Genomic DNA, 25129 nt, shown 5'->3' with positions numbered 1-25129 from the left:
CTTTTCCAGAAGCAGTTTCTGCTCGGCGTGCGCCTTTGTCAGGTGTTTGGTTTCATTTGTTATTTCTGCAAGTGCCAGTTCCCTTAGTTTGCATATTTTGCACTGAAAGTCGCATTCCCTGGTCTCGTTAATGGTTTCGAAAAGTGCTTCCTTTAGCTACAGTCAGGTATTGCACTTGTAGCACTGTATTTCTGGGACCTCCTTTGGCAGCTCCGGTTTTGATCTCGTTTTCTTTGTTCGCGTTGTCCCCGCCGGCCATGTGAATAGATATTTTGTCGAGGACCTCGGGGGCTTGAAAATGAATCAGCTGGGGATTTCAGGTGTGCTGCGTAGGCCTAATCGTTCTAGTTTTCAAGTTGTTCGCGTACCTTTCTTACGGAGGGAACCACATTCAGAGTGGCATTCGCCTTCTTGCTTGTCGGCGTTTCGATGCGGTCAGCGTTTGAAAGCAGCTCGCTTAGCTGCATCCGACACGAGCCGACACTCCAGCACTTCACGCATCCGCCGCAATTGGCATTAGTAACCGAAACACCCAAGTTATCCGACTAGGGCACTCGGGGTTTTTAGAGACTGTAAATGGCCCTACCTATTGCTTGTGAGTCCAGAAGCTGGCGTTAATATTGTTCCGGCTGCTGCAACCACAGAAGCCCAGAGTATAGGCTTTGTGAGTGGAATAGCCCTCAAGTGCACGGCTAAGGATAGACCAAACGACGACAGTCGTGGCCATAATATTATGCCCCTCCATTTTGTGGCTTTTTAATCTCCGGTTTACGAAATGGGCATCCCTTCTATGACGCCCCGGCAAACTGACAGCTGACCACGAAGGTCAGGATGGGATACAACGTTTCAACAACACGGGTACCAGAAGCTGAACACAAATTAGCCCTGTTGTCTGAGCTACCTATGTCCCAGGTGGTTTTAATAAAGACGGGACAAGAACCTTTGACCCCACTTGAGAATAGCTCCAGGGAAACTGACCTTACAGACGGCATGCGAAATGTTGTTATACAGTAGACGCTCTACGTACCCCAGCCGCAACATAATTGGGCCGAATCTTTTTACACTGGACTTCACGACTCATGTCTTCGCCAGGATATTTAATCGTTGAGTTGATCTTGTACTCAGGTGGCTCGGGCCCTGTATCCGTGCACGTCATATTTCTGCAAGGAAACAAATCGATCCAAATTGTTTTCGCATCAGAATACAGCAAACAAATTATAGATTTACGCTTTGTTCGTCGACAGTGTGAAGGGTAACTCTCATAATTATTGCGACAAAGTAATTATTTGCACTAATGAAACAGACAAGGGCCTGTCATAACGGAGGAACAGCGCTTCGTCCGTTGCGCTACATAATCCTGAGTTCAATCTTTTATGCGCTTGAACGAAACAGTGTATTGATAGTGTAAGTGCATGTGGGTAGACCGATACACCAAGGTTGTATTATCGAGTACAGCTCCTCTAGGTGGAGCATGGCACTGATAATATACCCACCAGCCACGCCTGTGCCCGGGATTTTCAATGCATTGTGCTGGTTTGGATGTTACACAAAGCCACCTACATGCCCTCACATGGTTCGCTTCACCTCCTTAGCAAACAGTCTCAGTCACAAAAAACGGTGTCTATGGCTCCTGGAAACATTCTTCTATTTAGTGTGGACATCGGAATTTTTGTATTTGCAGCATACATTAAGAAATACGCCTTTAAAGACAGCCTAGGAATCGGTACTTTTTTTCGATATATTCGAGGCCACCACACACAAAATAATAATAACAACACACAAACGAAAATTCTGTTCTCCACACTAAATAGCTTTCGGCTTTCTCTTCGTAATGACACCATCAGTGTCAAAATTGTCTGATTGGTTGCTGAAACAAGGCGTACGAAACTTTCCATAGAAAATGTATGGGCAACGACGAGCTGGTGTGCCTTCTTAACTAGGTACATCAAGGGTAAATGCCCCGGGGTGCAAGGGTGATTTCGCACCGGAGCCTACATAACACACCCACCCATTGGAAACACTCTAGAGTCTCGGATAAAGCTAATCGCAGTTTATTTATTAGCCCATTTTCCTTTTTCCAGCGAAAGCACTACTGACGAAACAAAAGACCTGAGCGAATGTGAGAGTTTAAAGGGCCCCAGTCTACACCTGTGGGCCACTTGAGGCGGATCGGACAGACGTTTGCCTGTCGCAAAAGTTCCTGCACTTCAGCGTCGTTAGCCGGTGTTTCACTTTAAGCGGTAACTGTATCCGGCGTCTCTGCGACGGAAAAGCGCTGAAAACTTTTTCGCTCGACTCACGAGACCCCCCCTCGCCCCGCCGCCGCCGACTCGCCTTCCCGTTTTGGCGACTCTGCGGTTCACGTGATGCCTCAGTCGCCATCGTCCCATGTATTCTTCTTCTTCTTCTTCTTTTTTTTTCTATTCCGCGCGGTAAGCGTCGGCGGCAGTTATATCCTGCCACAATAGTTATCAGCGTAAAATATACCTCATCCAAATCTTAGTCAAAGTTGAACTTATTTGCATGCATTGTGCTCCGATGTCTGCTCATAGCGGACTGTAGTGTGCAACGAATTCAGTCCAAGTTAAAATTGAACCGCTGCAGCGGTAGCCAGAACACTTTGTGACATAGACTTCAAACAGCTATAAAGGATTCCAACGTTTCATAGGAACAGTAAAAAGCACGCTTCGCGAATCATCGCTTCGTCTTGAAACGTTTTGTTCGCCTTAGAAACACATTTGTTATGAAACACCTGAAAGCTTCCGATGGGCAACTCTGGGCGACTTCCATTATTTGACATGCGTTCGTGATGAGCTAGGGGCACCCGCGGCCGTGAGCAGCTCCTTGGGGCGAACGAAGGAAGTGATTCGCCCGTTTTGACCATTCGAGAGCCTAGCAGGAAGTGTTACCAAGCATACCGGCGCATAGGACCGGAAGCTGAAATATGAAGAAATAATTCGAGCTGTTACGTTTTTGCGTATGGTGTTTATTAAGCCCTGTGGACTAAATACATTTATTTAGTTCTCGTCTTCGTTTCATACATTCAACGAGTGAAGTCTTATATGTATATTTTGTGTATGCTCTTGGCGATGGCGTATGGCTCTGTATATGCCGCGGCCCCAGTGGCAGCGGCTTGCCCTGTGATGTCAGAGCACACGAGTTTCTTTATTCGCGGTCCCCTTTTTCTCCTCTTCTATTACTCTTTTCGCTGTGAAACTTTCAAGTTCAAGTACACACTGGTGCAAAGAACCGTCTTTTACGTTTACCAGGGATAACGTGGGATAACCTGTCTCAAACCCTTTAACGTCTGCATTTTCATACGCCTACTCCAACAGTAGGTGTATGAAAAGGCTTACTCGCTGCTGTGAGCTGCCTTACACCGTGAGCCTGTTTCCTTATCATTCCAGTGCGTTCATCTCACGTTTAACAGATATATCGAGCTGGTTGGTATATAGCTGACATATAGCGACAAGGAACAAAGGACAGAGACCCGTAGGACAAAGAAAAGGGGCAACACGTCCCGTCTCTGTCATTTTTTCCTTGTCGCTATTTCACGTTTGATTTCACCCTCTTTAGGGGAGTATCCCGAAATCTCACAGTTAAGAACCCACAAGTCTAGTATACCGGGCGTTCCAAATTCCAAACCGACACAATCTGATGCGGGCATCGCCTCGGACACTCGCGAGGACCTCTAGTCACCAGACGTAGACTAACCCGGGTCTTAGTTAACCATAGAACGTTGTAAGTAAGGGCTCTGCCTAACGTGCATTCTGTCCCTCGTACTCCGGTACGTCTACTAAACGATCGTTCAGAGCAACGAGCGCGATACGCGCCCAGACAAAGTTTTCAGAGGGATCATTCGTTTTCCGGCCTCCCCTTCCCTCTATACGTCAAGCGGCAGGAACACTTACGCCTACATTGGCGCACTCCGACCTGCAAGCTGAAGCGTGAGAGTTTCATCACGCTCGCGAGAACTCTCGTGCTCCGCTTGCAGGCACAGAGCACATAAGTGCCGTAGAGAGGTAGAGTAAATGGGAGCTGGAAAACCAATCAGCGGGCTTGGAAACTGCGCATGGGCCCATATCGCACTCGAGGATCTCACAGACCGTTTAGTAGAAGTACCGGAGAACGAGGAACAAGGAATACCCCGCGCGTCGGGTGAAATCGCTACTTAACGCGCCCAACGTCTGTTCGTTTTCTGCTGCTCCAACCACCCAGTTAAGCATAACCATGGCTATGTGGCGACCACCTACCGTCGACGACGACGATGTCTATCGCAACAGCTGGCACGCGCTACGCGCCCGAATAAACAGTTGACCTCTGGGCTTCCTCCTGTGTGGCTGTCTGCTAGCTAGTTCCCACAGTTGGTGACCCGAACATTCGAACACCTCGGACTATTCGGCCTTCTTACCACCCTAAATTCTCCATCTTCTGCACCAAGCTTCCCAGGCCCACTCAACGTCATTCCCAGGAGGAAGCTGCCTTTTCCACCCGGCAACAGAGGTCACTCACCGCACGGCAAACCACCACCATGCGCCAATTCCACCTTCGGCAGCCATCGCCGTCAGCACCGCGTCCTCAGGTGAGCTTGGAAGGTTCGCACGAACGTCACCTAATTACCACCGCATTACCATCACCTGCCGGCCGTGACAACAGAGCCTCGTGCTCGCCGAGCGGTCGCGCTCGTCACGGCAGCCGACGTCACCCTCCCTGCAGCCGACGTCTCGGCAGTTCATCAGCGCGGCGAACAACGCCACACACGCGCAGCCAACACGGCTTTCAACCTCTCTACAACCAACTTGTCAACCTCTCTTCACGGCCCCGCAAATCTCTCTCCACGGCCTCGCAAACCTTCTGGCGCACATCGCCAAGCTCTTCCAAAGCGACTCAAAGCCACTCACGCGACTCAAAGCGATTCAAGCGACTCCTTCAGCACCGCACCTGCCCCCCATCATCGCATCACCCATCTGCGTTCCATCCCATGCTCCAGCTACTGCTGCAACCTGCAACCACAGCCCCCGCTGTCTCTGGGCGGGAGTACCTGTGGCGACCACCTACCGTCGACGACGACGATGTCTATCGCAACAGCGGGCACGCGCTACGCGCCCGAATAAACAGTTGACCTCTGGGCTTCCTCCTGTGTGGCTGTCTGCTAGCTAGTTCCCACATGTGCATGCAATGTGCATTTCATTCGCTAAAATTATTTTGACCGACATCGAAAACACACGAAGCTTGGCCATTCCAGCCAAACCAGCCAAAGGTGTAGCTCTGCCCTCGTACATTTCTCTAGCAAAAGTTGTGTGCATTCCGTTAGGGGTGTGTATGTAGGATATAAACCTATTTGATTTTGTTTCTTGAACACTGGGGCACCCCGAACTTGGCCCAAACAAAAAAAAGTGTTGTTCGTTCCACGCGTCTTTCTGACACATACAGCATTACTGCGCTTTCTTTTCATTGTGTTAGAGGGGAAGGGTCCATCTAGCTTCACGAAGAGCATATGGAACGAGAATATGTTGGAAAACGACGACAGCTGACATTTGGCACGCACATCCCTCGCGCACCAGTTCTTCTGATCACTTGCGCTTTCGCATCCAGACAGTAAAGCTGTTCTTACTTTCGCACCGTGGCTCGTCCCTTTCAACAGAAGAAATTCGATGACGTCGTAAGAGCTCAAGAACGGAGCGCGTTTTGGGTCAAGTTTACGATATATATTTTGCATGTTAGCATTCTCTCAGGATCCTGATATTATTTATGCTCATAAACCACTGCATGGATATCATTCTTACGATCTCGATTCGCTGTTTAACTAAGTGTCCGAGAATATCGAGCAATCGTAAAAACAGACACTTTTCAGATAATGTCTTCACATACTTGAGGTCGTCTTGGAAGTGAAAGAAATCGTGCCGTTTGTTGAACAGATCCTGTCCTATAACCAGGCTCTCACTGGCTTCATACCTAAGGACGTTACCCCTCCGAATGCTCCCTGGTCTCTGCCTGTGCCACCCACCTTCGCACTTCTTCCAGACCTCCAGTACCGCAGAGATCAGGATCCTCCTCAAGTCCTTCGAGCCCATTTTTATCCTCTCGTAGACGCGAAGGTTTCTACCTCTGCCACCGCATACACCAATGGCGCATCTCGAAATGGTAAGTCCGCGTCGGCATTCGTCATCCCTTCCGAAGGCGTAGTTGATAGACATCGCCTTTCGCATCAAACCTCATCCACAGCTGCGGAACTCTATGCCATACTTTTCTTTCTGCAGCACATCGTTCACTTTACCCCACAGAATTGGGTGGTATTCACTGACTCAACATCTGCGGCGCAAGCAATAGAAATATCTGGCATCCGAGGCTCCTCCACACCGTTGGTAATGGATGTGTTAATGGCTTACAAACTTGTCTACGAAGCAGGGCACAGGCTGGTTCCTCAATGGGTTCCAGCCACTTGCAGTGTCGAAGGTAATGAACAGGCTGACAGCGCCGCCCAAGCAGCTCTCTCGTCTCGGAGACGGACGCGTATTGCACTGCTGAGAGGGGATCGTCGGTCCGTACTTTGACGCCTCGTGACTCCTCTGGCTACTCGCCAACGGACCGCTGACATTCTCCTCCCGCCATGCTGAGCAGAGTTGATCCAGCGCTCGCATTCCGCATGCCTGCACGTATATCTCTCGTCAAGATTAGTTCATCGAATGCGCCTCGATGTGGCCTTAACAGCACAGTGGCGCTACCGCTTGAGACAAGTTGCCTCTCCCCACTGCAGCCACTGCGGTGCTGTTGAAGATCTAGAGCACATGCTTCTCAATTGCCCACACTACCAACCTTCCCGAACCGTTGTCTCCGGGTATACCTCAACGAGCTAGACTACCACCCCCTCTCTCTCATAAAATTGCTTGGCCCCTGGCCACATCCAGCACACCAACGCTCTGCCCCCAAGGCTCTCTTCACCTTTCTGGACACCACAGCACCTCGATCCTTATTGTGAAGGGGCTCATTATTTCATTCCCCGCATCACCACCAGCAACGGGGTGAGCATCGCCCCCGGCGATGAACCTCCCCCGTCATCATCCCGTAATAAAGGTGTTGTGGTTCCTTAAATGAGAAACATTTCGTCACCATACTCCGCTGCAGCTCATTGGTTAGTTGAGGTCGTCTAGTAAGTAAAAAGTGATGTCTTTATGACCCTCTCTTGTGAAAAGTGACGATTTCCTTTTTGATTTCGAAAAATTACAGGTGCGTCTGTTCTTAGGCGAGAAAAACGGTTCGTCAGCGCACTCGCATTACGTCTGTAACGTACCATTTTCACACATTGAACGAATTTCGCCTTCTGCTGTTCTGTCATGTTCTACCGAATACTCAGAGTCGCTGTTTCGTAACAGCTTCACGATTTACGATTTTCACATGCATGAAGTCGTCTCGGAAGTAAAAAAATCACACCACATCAAGAACATATCCTATGCTGTAACCACAGTGTAAGATACAGAGAGATGTTGACACCCACGCCAGCGGAGCGTCCAGATAATGTTCGCTTTCAAGACCCCTCGTCTGATCGCCATCTCACGGTGCGCAAGATAGCTGCCGAGGCCAAGAACCGAAGACCCACACTTGCAACGCCTGGAGAGGCGAAGGTCACATTTGGCTGTACTGTCAGTCCTACTACGCACCGAGAGATGGCGTTCAGAATAGGGGGCTCAGGAGACGAACACTATCTACACGCGGCCTTCGCATGGCGAGATGAGAGAGTGTCATCGCCGCTTATCTTTATCTTTCAGCGTGCCTATAACATACTAAAAAATCTCCGTAGGTATTTTTTCGTAAACAGGAAAACATTTTGTCAGCGCATTTGCATCCCGCTCTGTGAGGTAGAGGTCCCGATACAAGTTTACGGAACACGCGATCCTGGTGCGACGCCCAAGCTGCAAGTGGTGATGATGATGATTGGGAGTTTAATGGCGCATTGACAACAAAGATCATAATGCGCCATAAACTGAGGTATGGTTGAGACAGTGGTGATCTTATGGTTATTTAAGAAAAACACGATGACTAAAAAAGATGACTGTATACATGTAAGACATTACTCTGAGGCTACAAAAAAGCCGATAACGCCAACGTCGAGAGCCTCGTCACCAAGCAATAGGACTCGGTGAAGAGGTATGAAGTATTTATAAAATTCCTTGAAATCATGTTTGCGATGTATTTCATGATGTGTGCATGTGATGAGTATGTGTACAACAGACAGGAGCTGACCACAGTACTGAGGTGGCTCCTCTCTCCGAAGTAAGAACCCATGAGTAAGGTGCGTATGGCCTATACGTAACCTTGCTCGTAAAGTGCACAACAGGCGGTTTTCCAGCCGGTCTCCTATATCTTGAATGTGAGGTTTAATGAAGTGGAGCTTGTTATTTGTTTGTGTGTTCCAAAACGCTTGCCACATTCCGTGGAGTGATTTCTTGAGTGCCGATCTTATTGCCGATCTGGTCTTGAACAGACATATCGAAAGGTGTGACGTCATTTTGGAGACCAGCTGCAGCTACTTGATCTGCTAACTCATTGCCTTTGATGCCTACGTGGCTGGGCACCCAGCATAGGATGAGAGAGTACCCCTTTGTTCTTATCAAACTGGCTAAAGATCTCGCTCGCTGCACAAGAAAGTTGTTTGTTGCGTGCTGATTACAGATAGCGTTAATGGAGCTCAAGGAGTCTGTATATATAACAGAAGACTTTATGGAATCTTGAAGGATGTAGTTAAGCGCCAACATAATGGCGTAAACCTCGGAAGTAAAAATTGATACAAAGGTTTTTATACGGTGAGACCTTGTGTGCGTGCCACAAATCATCACACAAGTCACTCCTGCACTGGACTTGGGCCCATCTGTGTAAATCTCAGTATGGTTATCAAAGCTCTCTTTCAAGTGTGCAAACTCTTCTTGAAGTACTGAATTCTGCCAAAGAGGTGTCATACCTTGGAGGGGGTTCCCAGGGTGGGACCTCTCTGCTACACTCTACAACTTGTAGGTCACACGAAGAGAAACCGTGACAATCAAACTCTGATGCCATTCGCAAGGAGAACGGAGGGATGACAGAGGGCTTGTTAATAAACAGCTGTTTAAAGCGTGTGTGCTTGACGCAAGTCGAGGCTGAATTTTGGGGTAGACTACTTATTCTAAGTGCGTATGACGTACCGAGGTGAGAACGCCGTCTTTTCAAGGAGCATTCCTTCGATTCAACGTATAGACTCTGTACTGGAGACGCTCGGAAGGCCCCAAGCATGAGCCTGAGCCCCTGCTTGCCCCACGCTTTCTTTTAATAATTTCCTAATCAAGAAATGAGCTATTTCCACTGCGAGTGAACCCAAAGCCAGCGTTCTAGAAGCCTGCCCTCGATACAGAGAGCCCCGTCCTTCCTTTGAGGCCGCACTAGCCCGCCTCGACAATCGACCTTTCTCCGTTGGGAAGGTTCTAGGCTGATGACCTGCCCAACACCAGGTGCCGGCATTGCGCGCTCTTGTGGACTTCCTTACCGCCTCGGACTTGCTTGACACTCTGTGAAAACTTCGGTGACATTGTGTTCGCACTATATCTGACATTGTGCAGTGAGTGTTTCTCGGCGTCGAACGTCTCCCCCTTTCCTTTCCCCCGTTTTCCTTTATGCTTTATGCTGCTACACCCACTCTACCCCTTTCTTGTTTCCTGTTTATGATTGTTTGTTTGTTTGTTCTTCTATTTTACGTAGCTAACCTTTCGTAGCATATTTTTCTTTCTTTTTCCAATTTAATCCAAGCCGGCGTTTCTCGCGTCTGTGATGTTGACTTCGCAAAAGCTGGGGTGTAACAAAGAAAACGTTCACTACAGTCAATAACTCGACTTCGCTGTTGTTCGCCATCTTGTCAAACACGGTCTCAGAAGCTCTCGCGTTGGACGAGATCTCGCTGTGGAGAGCGGCGGCCGGAGGCGTATTGCTGGGGCGGCATGCATACGCGCGGCAAGCGGCAGGGGGTTGCGCACATCTCTACCGCATGTGGGTGGCGGCCTTTCTTGATATCTCACCACGTCACCGGGGGCTTAATCGCAAGTCCACCTTACGAACTAAGGACAGCAACAGCGATCGTTAAAACTAGCGCGAGACGGGTTTCACGGGGCATATTTCGTGCTCGCTTTGTCAACGGGACAGTGGCGTAATCTCTGACCACAACTTCGACCGAACATACTTGGCTGCATACCGAAATGGGGGAAGTACAGAACCCGAGCGATGCCGCGCGGTCCTTCTCATCATCTTCTCCGTCCCTAACACGGCAAGCGAAGTAGTAGGCTACCGAATAGAACAAACGTAACGACGATATCCCCTTTGCGCAATCGCATTTCTTCGTCAACCGATGTCGTTAAGCTGTCGGTGTCGCTACGGCCGTGCACGTGATATTAGCTGACTACGCCTGGGGCGCGAGCGCGTCAACGTCATTTCCGTCACTTTACATCTTCAGTTTTTTTACTATTCTTTGGAAGGCAGCAAGCATGCCGTCGTCTCGTGGTTCTCGCACTGCTCGAACAACTGTCCAGCAATACGAGGTTCTGGCCCGATGCTTGCAAACCAACGGTAATTTAGGGTGTAGTTCCGTATGGGGATTACTCGTTTTTAGAAAAATTAGTGAAGGAGTTAGGAAGGGGGGGAGTAAATATTGTAGAGAAGAAGGTCATATACTGAATCTAAAAATGTAACAATTATAAAATTCTGCGGACTATAACTTTTTTATATGCATTTCAACAACCCCACCTGATTCACTTTTAGCGTAGCAGGAACACGGGACTGCTAACCCTAACGGAGTCGAAACTTGCCATCTTGCAAGAGGCAGGGTCGTTGAACTCGCCATCTCACATCAGTGAGGTTAGTCTAGGTTAGGTTCTACAGATTGGGGGGTCTGGGGGCGCCCCCCCCCCCCCCCCCCCGGCACGCACTATGCGGTCCGGGCGTCGAGACTGTGCCTCGGGTTCCTCAGTAAAGATGGCGGATCGCCTTCCAGAAACGGGCGATAAAATTAAATTGTTATACGTTTCACGCAATATATGAGGGTCATTCCTGTTAATTTCTTTACTAATTAGCTCCTCTTTCACGTAAAAGCGTTTGATTTCTGTTTGTTTGTTTTTTTTCTTTAAAAAAAGCCTGTGGTCCCGATCAGAGCCCTGCACGGGCCGACTTTTCCGGGCCCGACCCAGCCCGGGCGAATAAAAAAATGGCCCGGCCCGACCCGGGCCCGGACCTTCAGGGTTTTATGCGGCCCGACCCGGCCCGATGGCCTCGTGAATAGAACTCGGCCCGGCCCTGTGACTCAGCGAATAGAGCCCGACCCGGCCTGGCCCGGTGACTCAGCGCGTAGATAGCGGCCTAGTATTTCCAGACGTGACGTACGCGTTTCCAGCGCTTATAACACAAATTTATAAGTAAATTTATAGGAAGAGAAGACACGGCCATAGACATTCTGTCGGTTTGACACTACAACACCAGGAGACCAAATTAAATCCAGGACGCACGCAGGCAAGCCCGTTAACGTGACACTACCAAGTTTTTGTGGATGTAGAGGATGCCGTCGACAAACTCCTCCCAATCCTTACCCCTTTCACCAAGTTTTGCGAACATGTTGTGAAATACGTGAGGAGTCAGGAGCAATGTAAAGTGGCTTCAATTGAGAATGTTATAGAGGGTCGAATCATACGCATAATGCAGTGTCCCTTGCTTGTTTCTGCAAATACTATGCACAGGAATGACGCACGCACGTTATGACATGAACTAATAGTCCTTCATTGCGTGGAATTAACTGCGTGACACAGTACAGCCTGACTCTCGGAAACATGTTTGTCGGCCCGGGCCCGGCCCGGCCCGCTGTGCTGGCGTCTTTTGTCGGCCCGGGTCATGCCCGGCCCGCGGTGTTTGCATATTTTGTCGGTCCGGGCCCGGCTCGGCCCGGAGCACACAACCAATAACAAGCCCGGCCCAGCCCGCGGGCCGGGCCCGGGCCCGTGCAGGGCTCTAGTCCCGATACGGAACTACATCCGTAATTTATTCCGAGGAGCATTTTCGTCCACATATACTTGTCAACATCGGGCAGAGACTGGAAAGACTTCGCAGCCGGGCAGAATGCTGTTGGAGGTGCCGTGAAAACCGTGCCGGCGAAAACGGCCCCACGTTTTCCGAAACCATGTATTATACCAATATCTGTCCTCCATTAAATCCTTCCACGTTGCTTCCTGCGTGGCGAGTAATCTGCACGAGCTCCACTCTACGTTCTACACCTGCACATTGTGAATATGAGTTTGCGGGTACGTTTGTGTGCGTGCGTCTCCAGGGATTTTCTTTCTCCCTTTCCCTCTCGCCGTAGTTGATGTTATTAGAGCACTTGTCCTCAATATTATTTTCTTCTAATTGTGTTACGAGCTAGATCATGAGAGTGCCACTCTTATACAAAGCGCTGAAATAAATCGAATATACCAGTTTTCCAAGATTAGACCCCGCGTTTGCAAATACACATTCAACGGGATATATGCTTATACCATTAGGTGCAAATAATATGCCTTCAGGGAGGTATAAAATTACTTTACCTCGAAGCGTTTAAACATCAAAAGGTATGCGCCCTGGAACAAGCCGTTTATACCCTAAAAGGTTGTAGTACGTGGGCTGCTCTTTTTGACAGGCGGAATAACTTCCTAAAATCTATTTCATCCAACTGAAATCCATCTTGACGGTTACGGCTGCCTGGTTCACGGTTCGCAGCTTCCGTTATCTTCCAGGCAAAGAAACCTTCCGCCATTTTCTTGTTCTCTGTGGGCCCATGCAACGTTAACGTCTTTTCACCTGGGTTACCCTCTCGTATAATACCGATCACGGTATGTAGTTTGCCAAACATAGCGCCACTTTTAACGAAAACGAGGAAGTTACGTCATGCGTCACGAGGAGCAAAGCACGGGCCCGCTGGGACAGCCTTGTTTCCTCGTTATGCGTGCAACTTTGTTATCATTTTTCGTTTCGGTAAGATAACGATTCCTTATGTCGGTTCGTTTCGCTCGCGCAGCGATTAAGCCCCCAGATTTGTTATCGTTCCATATGCCTTTCACTCTAATACCAGGTAAAGAATGCGCAGAAATATCATCTGTTTGGGCAAAGTTCGGAGCGTCCCCAATGTGCAAGAAAACAAAATCTTGAGAAAATATGTTTATATTCTACATACACACTTTTTTTCTTTTTTTGCGAAATTTAAGAGAGTCGAGCTGCAACATCCTGCTAGTTTGGTTTGGCCAGGAATGGCCTATTTGATGTTTTGGCCAGTGGTATCCTATTTTGAAACACGGTCATTCTCAGACCTCGGAGATACAGGATTTTGTCGTTATAAATTTTGAGACCTGAGATTTCGAGAGCTGGGATGCCGCGGCATCCTCGTGTTTCGTACGTTTCACTTGTCTTTGGGGGGATCTTGAATTCAAATTCGCGCCTGGCTTTCTCCGCATTGTACGACGAGGCTTTTAACTCATGCAGCAAACAGAAAAATGTTATTCGGTTGCATTTTCAACGTTGTACTCTGTTCCCGGCGTTGAAATATCATTTCGCTCAAATGCCAACTTGGAAAATCTGGCGACATTGATAATCCATTAACAGCTCTGCTCACGATTCAGCGCCAATTCCCCAATGCACGAAATTAGAATGCAGCACAAGACACCAATGCACTGAATGAATTGCACACAATTTGGGACAAATCAACTAAGTAATGTAGTGTGACAAAGGGACTTGCGTAGTTCCAATTGACTTACTTCAGTGTTGCCTCCATTTCCTCCAAAGAGCAGTCAGAGAACCTGTTAGACTGCTCCTTGTTTTCAAAGCGAGACATCACGAAACGGTCGGATGCTTGGCAGTCTGGGTTGCTTGCACCCTTGCCTTTTCTCAAGTCATCATACTCCGCTCCCATCCTGGAAGAGAATTTGTGCCGATGCAGAGGAGTTTGCACAATTGCGGAAAAATTATTCATGTAAATGGTACGAAAACTTTTCGGTTATTTCAATATGCTGTACTGCTGCGAAACTAAAGGATACGCAATCTATCAAATTGAACAGTATTTGAGGAAGCATTGCATTGTGATATACAAGAATGTTCCTCCCCCTAGGGATCATGTTGGGTACGTTATTAAAAAGGGTTGTTAGTCTAAAGAGCAAACATAAACCGTCTATTGGTTAAGCAGCTTAATATCCCTGTTATACGAACAGTTTTTTCATTCCGTGTTAGCGCCGCGAAGCAACTGTGGTGATGAGCTGCGCACAGACGTGAACAGATGGAGAGAGGACAACAGGAAGGAGCGCAAGACAGTTGGGTTAGTATGCGTCCTGGGCCGACTTTGGGGAGAACTGTACCGACGGAAAACCCGGAGAATGCCTCAGACAGCGCAGGCGGGGGTAGGTTTCGAACCCACCACCTCCCAGTGTTTTGTACAACCTGGGCACACAATGACAGTTTTCAATTATCATTGAAACGGATGGCCGTTGAACATACGCATAGCGCAACCAAGCGTGTGACGTAATAACTTCTCAAAGGACATTAGATACAATGCTCTCTTACAGATGACACGCTATGCGCTTGGTGGCGATACGCGCATGTTCAATAGTCAGGATGTTTTTTTTTTTTAATGGAGATAGATTTTTCATTAAAAAACTATATGGGCTATAGCCATGCTGTTTACACTTCTATCATCTCTGGGCCGGCGGACGCTCTTGGCCATATGATGCTCGACCGTCAAATGCCTAATTACCTAAAAATCGCTAATTAACTTTTTCATTGCAAAAGCTACGAAGTTGTCCCAATGAGAACATCTGTTCCTTTCGGTGACCTGATATTGTAGCCGTTTTCAGAACAAAAATCCGTTTGGTAGATCGTCCGCAAAAAATTCGTGAAGGGGCACCATTTTTTTCTTTATTTTGTTCATTGCGCATCTTCAGAGACCCGTCTTTCCTTCACCCCCAATGTGAAACTGGGGGTGAAGGAAACTCTTGAGGGTGAAGGAAGGTCAACTCTTGCGTCCTTGAAAAAGATTAAGAGAAAACAGAAAATGCAACCCAAGATAAGGGCAGTTCCGATAACGTCTCCCGATATACGTGTATTTTGTGTGCGTGTGTGTGTGTTCTTTTTTTTTGTACGTGTTTGTTTCCGAAAGTTAAGGCTAATCTTCGACGCATGAGGTAGCAAAGTGGCGGCATCTTCGACGTCATGAGGCTCTTTCACCATCTCACACTAGGGGTGAAGGTAATACCCATGTCACACGGCAGATTGAATGTCATTCCCAGCGAATGATATTCGCACTGAATGACATTCGTTTCGTGTCACACGGCGAAATCAAATGGCAATACTTGCGAATGATATTCGCCCAGCGAATGAGTTGGGGGAACTCATTCGCTTTTCTCTCTCGCGCTGACAGCGTACCCTCGCAGTAGAGAGGCATCAAAAACAACAACGATCAACCGTTCGAAGAAATGAAAGATGAATGAAAAGCTGTACCATAGTTGTACTCCAATATTTTATCACAAATTTGATAACTTTTGACACGAAGGAAAGAAGGCTAAACACTGTTTTTCGAGAACTGCCCTCGTTCCCAGTCGCTACCTTGCCAAGTGCGGTGCAGATAGGCTTCTTAGTTGTCTTTGCTTGCGGTACTTAGCCAATTATGTGTCTTTGAAAAGGCAACGATTTTGTGAAATAATCGATTGTTTCGCTAGTTTCGAGCAAAAGAAATAAAAACATAACTAATGTACCTGTATAATGCTTCAGATGGTCGGCCCTGGTGTCTTAATTATCGACACGGACATCATTTGCGAATGACATTCTGTTTCTTCGTGTAGCTCGATGTAAGAGACGAATAACGTTCGGTGCGACTGTCATTCGCTGGAAATGCCATTCGGTTTGCCGTGTGACAGGGGCATAAGACGCGTCTCCGAAGATGCGCAATAAACAAAATAAAGAAAAAATTGTGTTCATTCACCATTTTTTTGCGGACGATCTACCAACGGATTGTTGTTCTAAAAAGGGTTACGATATCAGGTCACCGAAAAGAACAGATGTTCTACGTGGGACAACTTCGTAGCTTTTATAATGAAAAAGTAAACCAACGATTTTTAAGTAATTAGTCATTTGACGGTTGAGCAACATATGGCCAAGAACGTCCGTCGGCCCAGAGATGATAGAAGTGAAAACAGCATGGCTATAGCCCTTATAGTTTTTTTAATGAAAAATATGTTTCCATTACAAAAAAATACCCCGTAGAGCTGTGTATAAAAAACGGAGTCTGGCTGTTAATGGGACCTGTCTATTGAGGGCCCTCTGTTTACAAACATGTGACGTCATGGGAAGACCAGTTCGATATTAAATTTTGCTGTGCTGGGCACGAAGGGGGAAAACGCGTCCGCTGATAAGCTGCTAAAGCTGCTAAAACCCACCAGCAAGCTCTGCGCGGAGGCGTTACGTAATGAACGACGTAGTTGCTAAGGTCGTCTATACTTGAAGTTCCACCCAGAAAGCCACTGAAGAATGCAACAGAAAGCTCCTGAATATGTCGTTCAGGTGAAGATATCTGCAGGAACACCCCAGACGGCACAGGCGGCGCGGGGAGTCGAACCCACGTCACCTCCAAGCCTCGACGTGGAAAGCGATCATCCTATCCACTATGCTGCGGGAGCTGGTACTGTGTGATGTCACGAAGCCGCTGTTGAGCAGCCGTGGTTGCCATCATGGCTTAAAAATAGGATCGTCTATTGCCTTGAAGAATAACAAAAACCCCATTGTCCTAATATAAATAGCAATTTACAGGATTTCGGCTTTAGAAGGAAATATTCACATGTTGCATTTACTTACAGGTGACCAAGTACTCTCACGGCTGCAAGCACTCCAATGTAAACTCCCGGCATGTCGGGAGAGATCGCCAGGTTATCCTCAGTACATATTCCTGCTTTTTTTGATGCAAGACCTGCGTGAGCGTTACAAATGTATATTAATCTCTTGATTAAATAACGTCTGTCGATCACCCCATGTCGTGACGTTTTGAGGTGGTGCACACAGCGGTTCAAACGCCCCATACGTCGCCGTTGCATGGTATCAGCAATACTGTGGATCACACTGTGCACAGAAAGAAAGTAGATACTAGAAAACAATTGAAGCGAAGATTACGCAATCGTAACGCGATTTTAAGCGTGGGCTGTGTGTGAGTCAATGTTTAATGGTTCTTGTAATACAATGGGGGAAATGGTGCATCTTCATGCGATGTCTTAATCCGATCGTGCCTTCGTGATCACCCCATGCATTATAGACCTTTCTGGCCTACACTCGAACCGTGTTTCCATACCCTCGGCAACAGGTGGGTGTTGTTTTGCACTGAGCTGCTATGAACCATGCTAGCTGCCGTGTTTCGTAAGGGTCGTGGGTTTAAAGGGACTACGGTATGATTTTTTCTCTTTTTGTCAGAAAGAAAACATTATTCTGAGTCGAGAACCAAACTTTTACCTTCGTCATGCGAGGAGTATTCTCAGGAGCGAATTTAAACGGAGCGGCGAGGGGAGTACTGCTGGCGCCGCGCCGTGGAAAGCTGCCGCACGGAAACACACCGAGCAACTTTGCAGGACCACGGCCGGGTCCGCGACACGTCATCGTGACACGTGATCGCGCCGTATGATCCCGCGTATGCATTCATCGGGAGTGGAAAACCAGGGTGTCGAACCGAAACGTTTTTCGTTCTGGTTCTCGTTCCGGTTACATCGTAAACGATCCGGTACCGGTTCTGCTCCGGAGCAAAAAAATAACGGTTCATACCGGTTTTTAACCGGTTCCCCTTCTACTGGGAATATTCATCCCCACAAAAAAAATCAACGTTACAAAATGTAAACTCGTTTATTGCGCATACATGATATTTAATATTAATAGACAGCTGTGAAATTGGTAGCTCCTGGTTCCTGTAGGTTACTGTCTGTTCAAATGGGCTTTCTCCTTTCTTGAAGCACATGCTACAAACGGACTTGTTTGTCGTGATGTCATACGTAAAGTACTTTCTTGCTGGATTGGAGCGATCGCGTCCCATCCGAATGTGTGCTGCTACTGTCTCGTCAGCAAGCACCACCGCACGAGTAGGATGCAAATCGAGGAACACCTTCACTCACAAACGCGCTCGACGGCTCCGTTTTATTTTCTTCGTGTCCTGTCTACAAAAGAGTTGCCACTTCGCACGGGCTTGCCCTCGCGTATACCTAAATGTATTCAACTTAGCTGCTCTCCAACAAGGGACGCGTTGCGCGACATTGCCGATAAAGAAGCCGTTATGCAGCCCCCTTGGGTCGCTGTTTAGTTGAGGAGAGTTTGCGGGAATCAAATTAAAACGAACACTACGGCACATTGCTGGAGAGTCACATGTACCTCTAAGTCTGTGTGCGTGCGCGAACGATAAACCATTACAAAGGGAGCCTAAGGGTCATAGTATACCGACATACATGCCACCGTAACCGTAACCCTCGTATAGTATCAATGACATGACCACAGAGCACACGACGTCTGTTTCATTCGCCTATCCGTAGTCCAAACTGATGAAGTTTTTTGTTGGACCAAAAACCGTTAAATATATTTTTTCGGTTTCCCTCCTGAGCGAAAAAATCGTATACGGTTTCGATTCCGTTCCGGTGCGCACCACAATAGCGGTTTTTTCGGTTTTCGGTTCGCTCCGACACCCTGTGGAAAACCCCATGAGCGCCAGCTTCCGCGCGATGGCCGCAGTCTATTGCAGTCGCATCCTGTCGTTCGACGACATGCCGAGACGATGTTGAATGGTTGGTTGCCCTAATTCACGTCAATATTCGACGAGCATGCAATTTCATATGCTTCCCAGTGACGAGACGGACATCTTTTCACGCCACGACGCAATCGGACAGCCTATGGAAAGACGATGCGGTGCCATCGACTGCTCGTGTTTGTAGCGAACATTTGCATGATTGCGATTAGGAAGGGGATGCTGAATCTCTTCATCGTACTGGATAACGAGCTCAGTGTTGTTTGAATCAACCTGTAGCACCATCACAATACCTGTCCGCACCAGGGAAAGAACATCCACCTAAACAGCGCAAAAGTGTGAGTGCTTTTCGTTATTGGTGCTAACAAAGGTCTCTCAGTCCGTGTGGTCCAAATGCTACAACAAATTTCAGGATTGCGTAAATGGGTTAATTCTCATCTGCGTGACGTGGAACGTTGCGGCCGCTTACGGCACACAAGAGGAAGAGAGAGACAGTAAAAAAAAAAAAAAGGCAAAATAGAAGTTACCGAATCTAGTCACTAAACTCAGGTGGTGCACTGTTGATAAAAACAGACTTCGTTTAGCACGATCTTAGAAACCATACCTTAAGAGAATATTTATGTAATATATTGAACATATGTATCCGTTCGTTTCTCTTCACTCATCTGCTTTCATGTTCACAGGTAACTTCCTCAGCGGAGCCTGAAACCCCTGAGGTGAGACAGCATGATCACTGCAACCCGAGCAGACAAATTTTCTGCACCCTCCTTCCAGATTCCTCTTCCTCTTCCAGATTCCTCAGACACTTTCTATTGGTGACGACGATATAACCAATACAACGTTGCGGTGAATCGCTAGAGGCCCACGTAACTCGTCAGCAGAAACCTCATAGTCACGGAGATGATTGGGTTCCTTGTTGTGAACGGCAGCCGAGCAGAAGACGATCACATCGCATCTGCTAGCGCAACTGCAGCGAACGATTCACACAGTTCGCACACAATTCACGCAATTCACACAGGAAAAGAGTTCGTACAGTTACTCAGTCTACAGGAGAACGCGCGCGGGAGAGGAGGAACGCGGAAGAGACACTTTAGGCGCACGCTTCTCACAGAATGAAGCGATTTCGCCCGGAAAAATTTCTGGCATATTAGTTTCATGACGGGAAGAACAGTTTCCAGAAAAAGCACCTCCAGCAATGGGTAGAGTATCGCCGCCGGCGATGAAACTCCCCACCCATTATCCTGAAATAAAGTTGTTGTTGTTTTGCCAGCAAAAATAAAAAATAAAAAATGTGGGGGTTCGGGAAATTTGATAGTCCCTTTAAACTCTGCAGTTTTCGACTTCGTGGAGTGCGGGGTGTAGTACGTGTTCAAAACTGTCTGCAACGCATAGCATTCTCTTTGAAAAACAGCGGGTGGCAGCCCAGCGGGGGCAAGATGGCGAATACCGAGGTTTTAGGGAACGTTTCGCCTATAGGCTGTCTCCCCACCAACCTTGTGTCTCCGTGCTTTCCGGTCTTTCAGCTCATGCTTTAGCACTCTGGGTGCTATAGATGAACCCATTCTTTTCTCGAATGTTTTATCTCACGAGTACGAGTTAAAGCGCTCTGTATTGCTGGTTGGATTACACTGTGCGGGGGTCACGTGACGCGCGTTTTCAGCTCTCGCTATCAAATATCACCTCCGTTCACATTTCGAACCATAACTCCCGCGCAAATTGTGATACGCGCGTGCAATTTTAACACACGATAGAGGAATAAATTTTCTATGGCTTGACGTCAAGATCGCGTTTGTGGACCAGATTTCCAATCCGCGAACAAAGTTTCATCTGCCTACAGCAAGAAACGAGCGACGCGCGGCAGTTCGGCGTATAGGAAATTTCCGTCATACGCTGCGTCTCGAACGCTTCGATTACACTCTGCAGGCGTCATGTGGAGCGCTTTTTCTGCGGACGCCGACCACGCGATCTCGGGTGGGTGAAGTATAGGGCTGCACATGAAATATTCGTTCATTCAAGAAACACACCACTATTCCATCTGAACTCTTGCCGAGATGCACTGCAATCCCTAAAGCGTGTCACACCCCTGCGATGTTACAGTGAGTCACAAAGTGGGTGAAACGGTCGTCCCCAGCTGGGACAGGGTCAGCCTTAATCAATAAAAATATAGCGGGAGAGGCCGGTTGCGGCTAGTCATGATAATGGCGGCTGAAAGCTCTACTCTCTGTCCATCCTGGTGAATGATTAGCCACCGGCATTATCGAGAAACTGCCATAAGCTGAGAAAACAGGGTAATGATCTGTTGTTGTAACTTGAGAAGTCGTCATACAGTGTCTTCTTCTGTCCTTGTAGCTCGTCTGCTTCGGTGGGCTATGTCGACCTTAGACCTTATCGACATACCAACAGCCCCCAAGTCTCCACGTTGCTACAAGTTGTAATTTGAACATAACGTTGGTGATAATGTTCTTCGTTGGCGCCAGCCAATTTATTGTTTTATCATGCAAAAGAACGCTGACGGGTTACTGACAAAGTTCCCTCGTGTGGCTATCTCAATTGACTCCCTGAAAAGCCTTCGCCTGGTTGCTTCCTCTTTCCAAAGAATAAAGGTTTCGGAGAATATGGGTTGACAATTGTTGCATTCACGCACGTGTTCAACAAGTGCGCTAGAGATGTAGGTTCTTTCAATGCTAGGCTGATGCTCTCTAAGCTTCTCGTTAATACACCTTTAGGGTGTCAATTGAGCTAGCCACACGAGGGAATTGTGTCAGTAATACCTCATTTATTCCTAGGGTTCCTGGTTTTCGGTGCTTAATTTTTCAGAGATTCGGTGGGAGAAATCGGTGGCTATTTCGCTATCCAGTAATCGGTGTGTTTCGGTGGTAATATTTTAAAACGTGAAGACACCTGTTGGAAACCGGCGAGGAACGTGACGGGAGTTTCCCATGCATACAGTGAACAAACACGGATGTGCTTGAGTTTTTTTTGTTTTTTTGTGTTTCATTACTATGCTAACTGTTCAAATCAGGGGTTAGTACGTTTGCGATGTACATGTTAGCGATGCATGTGACATCGGACACCGCTCTTTTCATTGTAAGGAATTAACATCGGAGCTTTCCTGTGGAAAGCAAATCTTTCATTCGGTCCGTGTCCTAGTTTTCAGTGTTCGTGGAATAGGCGAATCGTTCGCACTGGTACACTCCATGGTCTCTAGGCTCTAGCTGGGGCACTTCCTGACCAAACAGACCTATTCTCATTATGCAGATCTATTTGTAACTGGCCTGGATCCTGACTAGGGTTCGGAGCCCGGGATCCCAGGATCCGGAAGTCCCGAGATTTCAGCATAATTTCATGTCCCGAAATCCCGATTTCGAGATTATAAATTTCGGCTTTTTTGACAACAAATATTCGGTGGTACGAGTGAAAGGGAAAGAACGGTGTCCAATCGACTTTTTGTTTCAAGCGTCCCTTCCCCGAAAAATATCATTTGCAATCCGAAACCGAACTAACCTTGTCGTCCACGACGCATTACAACAACGTTAGCTGCTGGCTCATGTGAACTACGCTAGCCATAGCGGATAACAGCCCTCAAGTAGCATAAAACTCGCATGAAATCAGAAGGAGTCTTCCAATCCTATACAACAAGAAACACTGCATAATCTCTCTCTCTCTCTGCAGAATCTCTGTTTTTGTTCTTTTGATCCTCACATGTACGTATATTTCAAACGTCAATATATATATATATATAATGCAGGGGAAAAAGTCATCGAAGACACAAGTAAATTACACTAGACATGTTTGAAATTCAAAATTACAGATTAAGATGGCTTCTATGGCTGCACGCAGAGAAACAGATACTCATGGAACGATGCGACAGCACCAGAGGACACGTGTTTCGCCGTGTTTGCGGCTCGTCAGCTCTGGGTAGCTGTGCATCGTTCGGGATTGGCAAACCAGGGGTCGCTCAGCGAGCGATATACACCTGGGAGGGTGACTGAGCACTCCTCAATGCCACAGTGCAAGCCAAGACAGTTTTTTTTCCTGCATTATAATCCACTGGCTTGCACTGTGGCATTGAGGAGTGCTCAGTCACCCTCCCAGGTGTATATCGCTCGCTGAGCGACCCCTGGTTTGCCAATCCCGAACGATGCACAGCTACCCAGAGCTGACGAGCCGCAAACACGGCGAAACACGTGTCCTCTGGTGCTGTCGCATCGTTCCGTGAGTATATATATTTGAAACTGAAAAGAGAAAATGGAGACAGCCTTTTCCGAAAATTATAGACTGGGCTTCTGCAGACTAGAACACAACAGTCACTGTGGATGAATAAAAGGCAAGACGAGCAAACCGCATTGTTCCATGTATTCACACAAGTGACATTCCCCAGAATACTCCAGCGGATGTTGATGATACGTCATTGATTTTAGCGGCTGTGTAAGTAGAATTGCTGTGCGTCATAAGTATCTATCTTCTCGTTCACTGCTAACTGCGGGAAATATCCTGGAACGCAGCCACAAGATATTCCGTAGCAGACGACAAGAAGGGGCGCATTTCATTGCGAAGTTGACATTCCGGCACGGTGCGAATGCTTAATGAAATACGCAGGTTTTGCCCCTTGAGCTGTTGTTTTTTGTTTTTTTTCGCTAGAATGTTGCGTGAGGATGACAGAAGACGCGATCTATATCGCAATTTGTGATAGCATGGCTGTGCAAGTGGATACAGTCCTATACGACATCCTGGGTATAGTTGCGAAAAAATCCCGATCCCGTCCCGGGATCCCGGGATCCACATTTCGAAATCCCGGGATTGTAAAAACGGCTCGGGATTCCGAATCCTACTCCTGACTACGGGCAACATTAAAACTAAAGGAGAAATATCTGTTCTTTCAAGAACGACCTCATGTCCACTTCCGTGGCCAACCAGTTCATAGCGAAGGGACAGGAAATGAAATCAAGACATTTGAATTCGACAATAGGTGAATAATTATTTCCACCGAGCTTGTAAAAAATTTACCGGCGTACGTTTATCGGTGCTTTTCGGTAAATACTGAAGACCGGGAACCCTATATTATTCCTTTGCATCGTCTCTGGAGTTTTCTTTTTTTTTTTTTTTGTATATAAGGTTTGATGACCAACTTGTCAGCTTCATTTCGCTTTTGTTGTCATCTCGTTCTTCGATTTGTTTACTGATCCAAGAAGTAGTGTAGTTGTCTCTAACAATGCACATGGGTGTTTGAGACGTGTAATATTGGATGATGATTGGATTGGATATTGGATATTGTGATGCGGTGAGTTAGCGCCGCACCACTTTCTTTCAAAGAAGACGAATTGCATTAACAGAAATGCGGTTCCCAATTATGTACCCAAATTGCCCTTTAATTAGAGTATTTCTTATTCTCCTGCAGTCTGTCCCATACATGCTCTGCAATGTAACCACGAACTGGTCAAAGTGACGCAGATGTATGAGAAAGCTTTCCAAATGTTTGGACATTCATAATATTTGTATATATTAATAATCCAACGAAATCGCGAAAAACCTCATTTCGTGCGAGCATAGAAAGGTTTGTAGAGCATAAAATGTCTTGAAAAGCATCTAATGCGTATATTCATCTTATCTCCGGACGGGTGCTACTCGTGGTGGACAATTCAGAGACCATTTAAAATATGAATAGCACATACCTGGCCATGGCTGGAATCCTGCGATGCCTCCTACCTTTCTTGTTTCATATCTGAGGAGATGCTCTCATTAGCCCCTTCGAACTTTTCCACGTAGAACATTTATTGTATAACAAGCCCGCGTATATCACTTGCATTTATCAAGAAGATTTTGCATAGAGCTTTTGAATAACAGATTTCAACTTTTTGTAATGCATCCACATTAGAGTGCTCGCTACGACAGATTGCGTCAGACAGCGTGGTCTGTCTGGAGCCACGGAGGTGGAGAGAGGCGCTCCGAGGGAATGAGCAGAGCAGATTGGGAAGAGGAGGCATGCCACGGAGAGAGAGAGTACAGGTGGAGTGCGTGCTGAAGTAGGTCAAGGGGGAGAGGAGGGCACTAAGGCGTGGTGAGTGAAAAGGGAAGGAGAGGGCGCGTGAAGAGCGCGGCGCGCCGGCAGTGCAGCTGAGGTAGTCGACATGTTCAGATGTGTCTCCATGGGCACGCCGTGTGTTAGGAAAGCTGTGCAGAGGAGCGTCGGTGAAAGAAGGCTGAGGCTGCCAGACGGCGCCGCCAAGCTGAATCGCAGGAAACCCGAAAGGCATCTTCACCTGCGGATGCTGTCTTGCGTTAGCGATGTATAGGGTCGTGCGAAGGGATGGGTAGCATTGGGAAGGGAGTTCCCCAAGGATTCTTAAC

At 47.5% G+C, this 25129-nt stretch overlaps 1 protein-coding gene across 1 annotated transcript in view; it reads right to left on the bottom strand.

Moving 5' to 3' along the window:
* The window catches only part of LOC135373742 (uncharacterized), a 79091-nt gene that overhangs the window by 11360 nt on the left and 42602 nt on the right, over positions 1–25129 (bottom strand). Inside the window, exons 6-9 of the mRNA XM_064606833.1 lie at positions 24454–24503; positions 16867–16978; positions 13785–13940; positions 1028–1160 (exon numbers count right to left, since the gene is read on the bottom strand). Coding sequence (XP_064462903.1) covers positions 1028–1160; positions 13785–13940; positions 16867–16978; positions 24454–24503 — 451 coding nt within the window. The remainder of the gene's footprint in view (positions 1–1027; positions 1161–13784; positions 13941–16866; positions 16979–24453; positions 24504–25129) is intronic.

This window comes from Ornithodoros turicata, chromosome 1 (genome assembly GCF_037126465.1).
Source record: "Ornithodoros turicata isolate Travis chromosome 1, ASM3712646v1, whole genome shotgun sequence".
NCBI classification, from domain to species: Eukaryota; Metazoa; Arthropoda; class Arachnida; order Ixodida; family Argasidae; genus Ornithodoros; species Ornithodoros turicata.
This window is presented reverse-complemented; position numbering and strand designations above follow the sequence as displayed.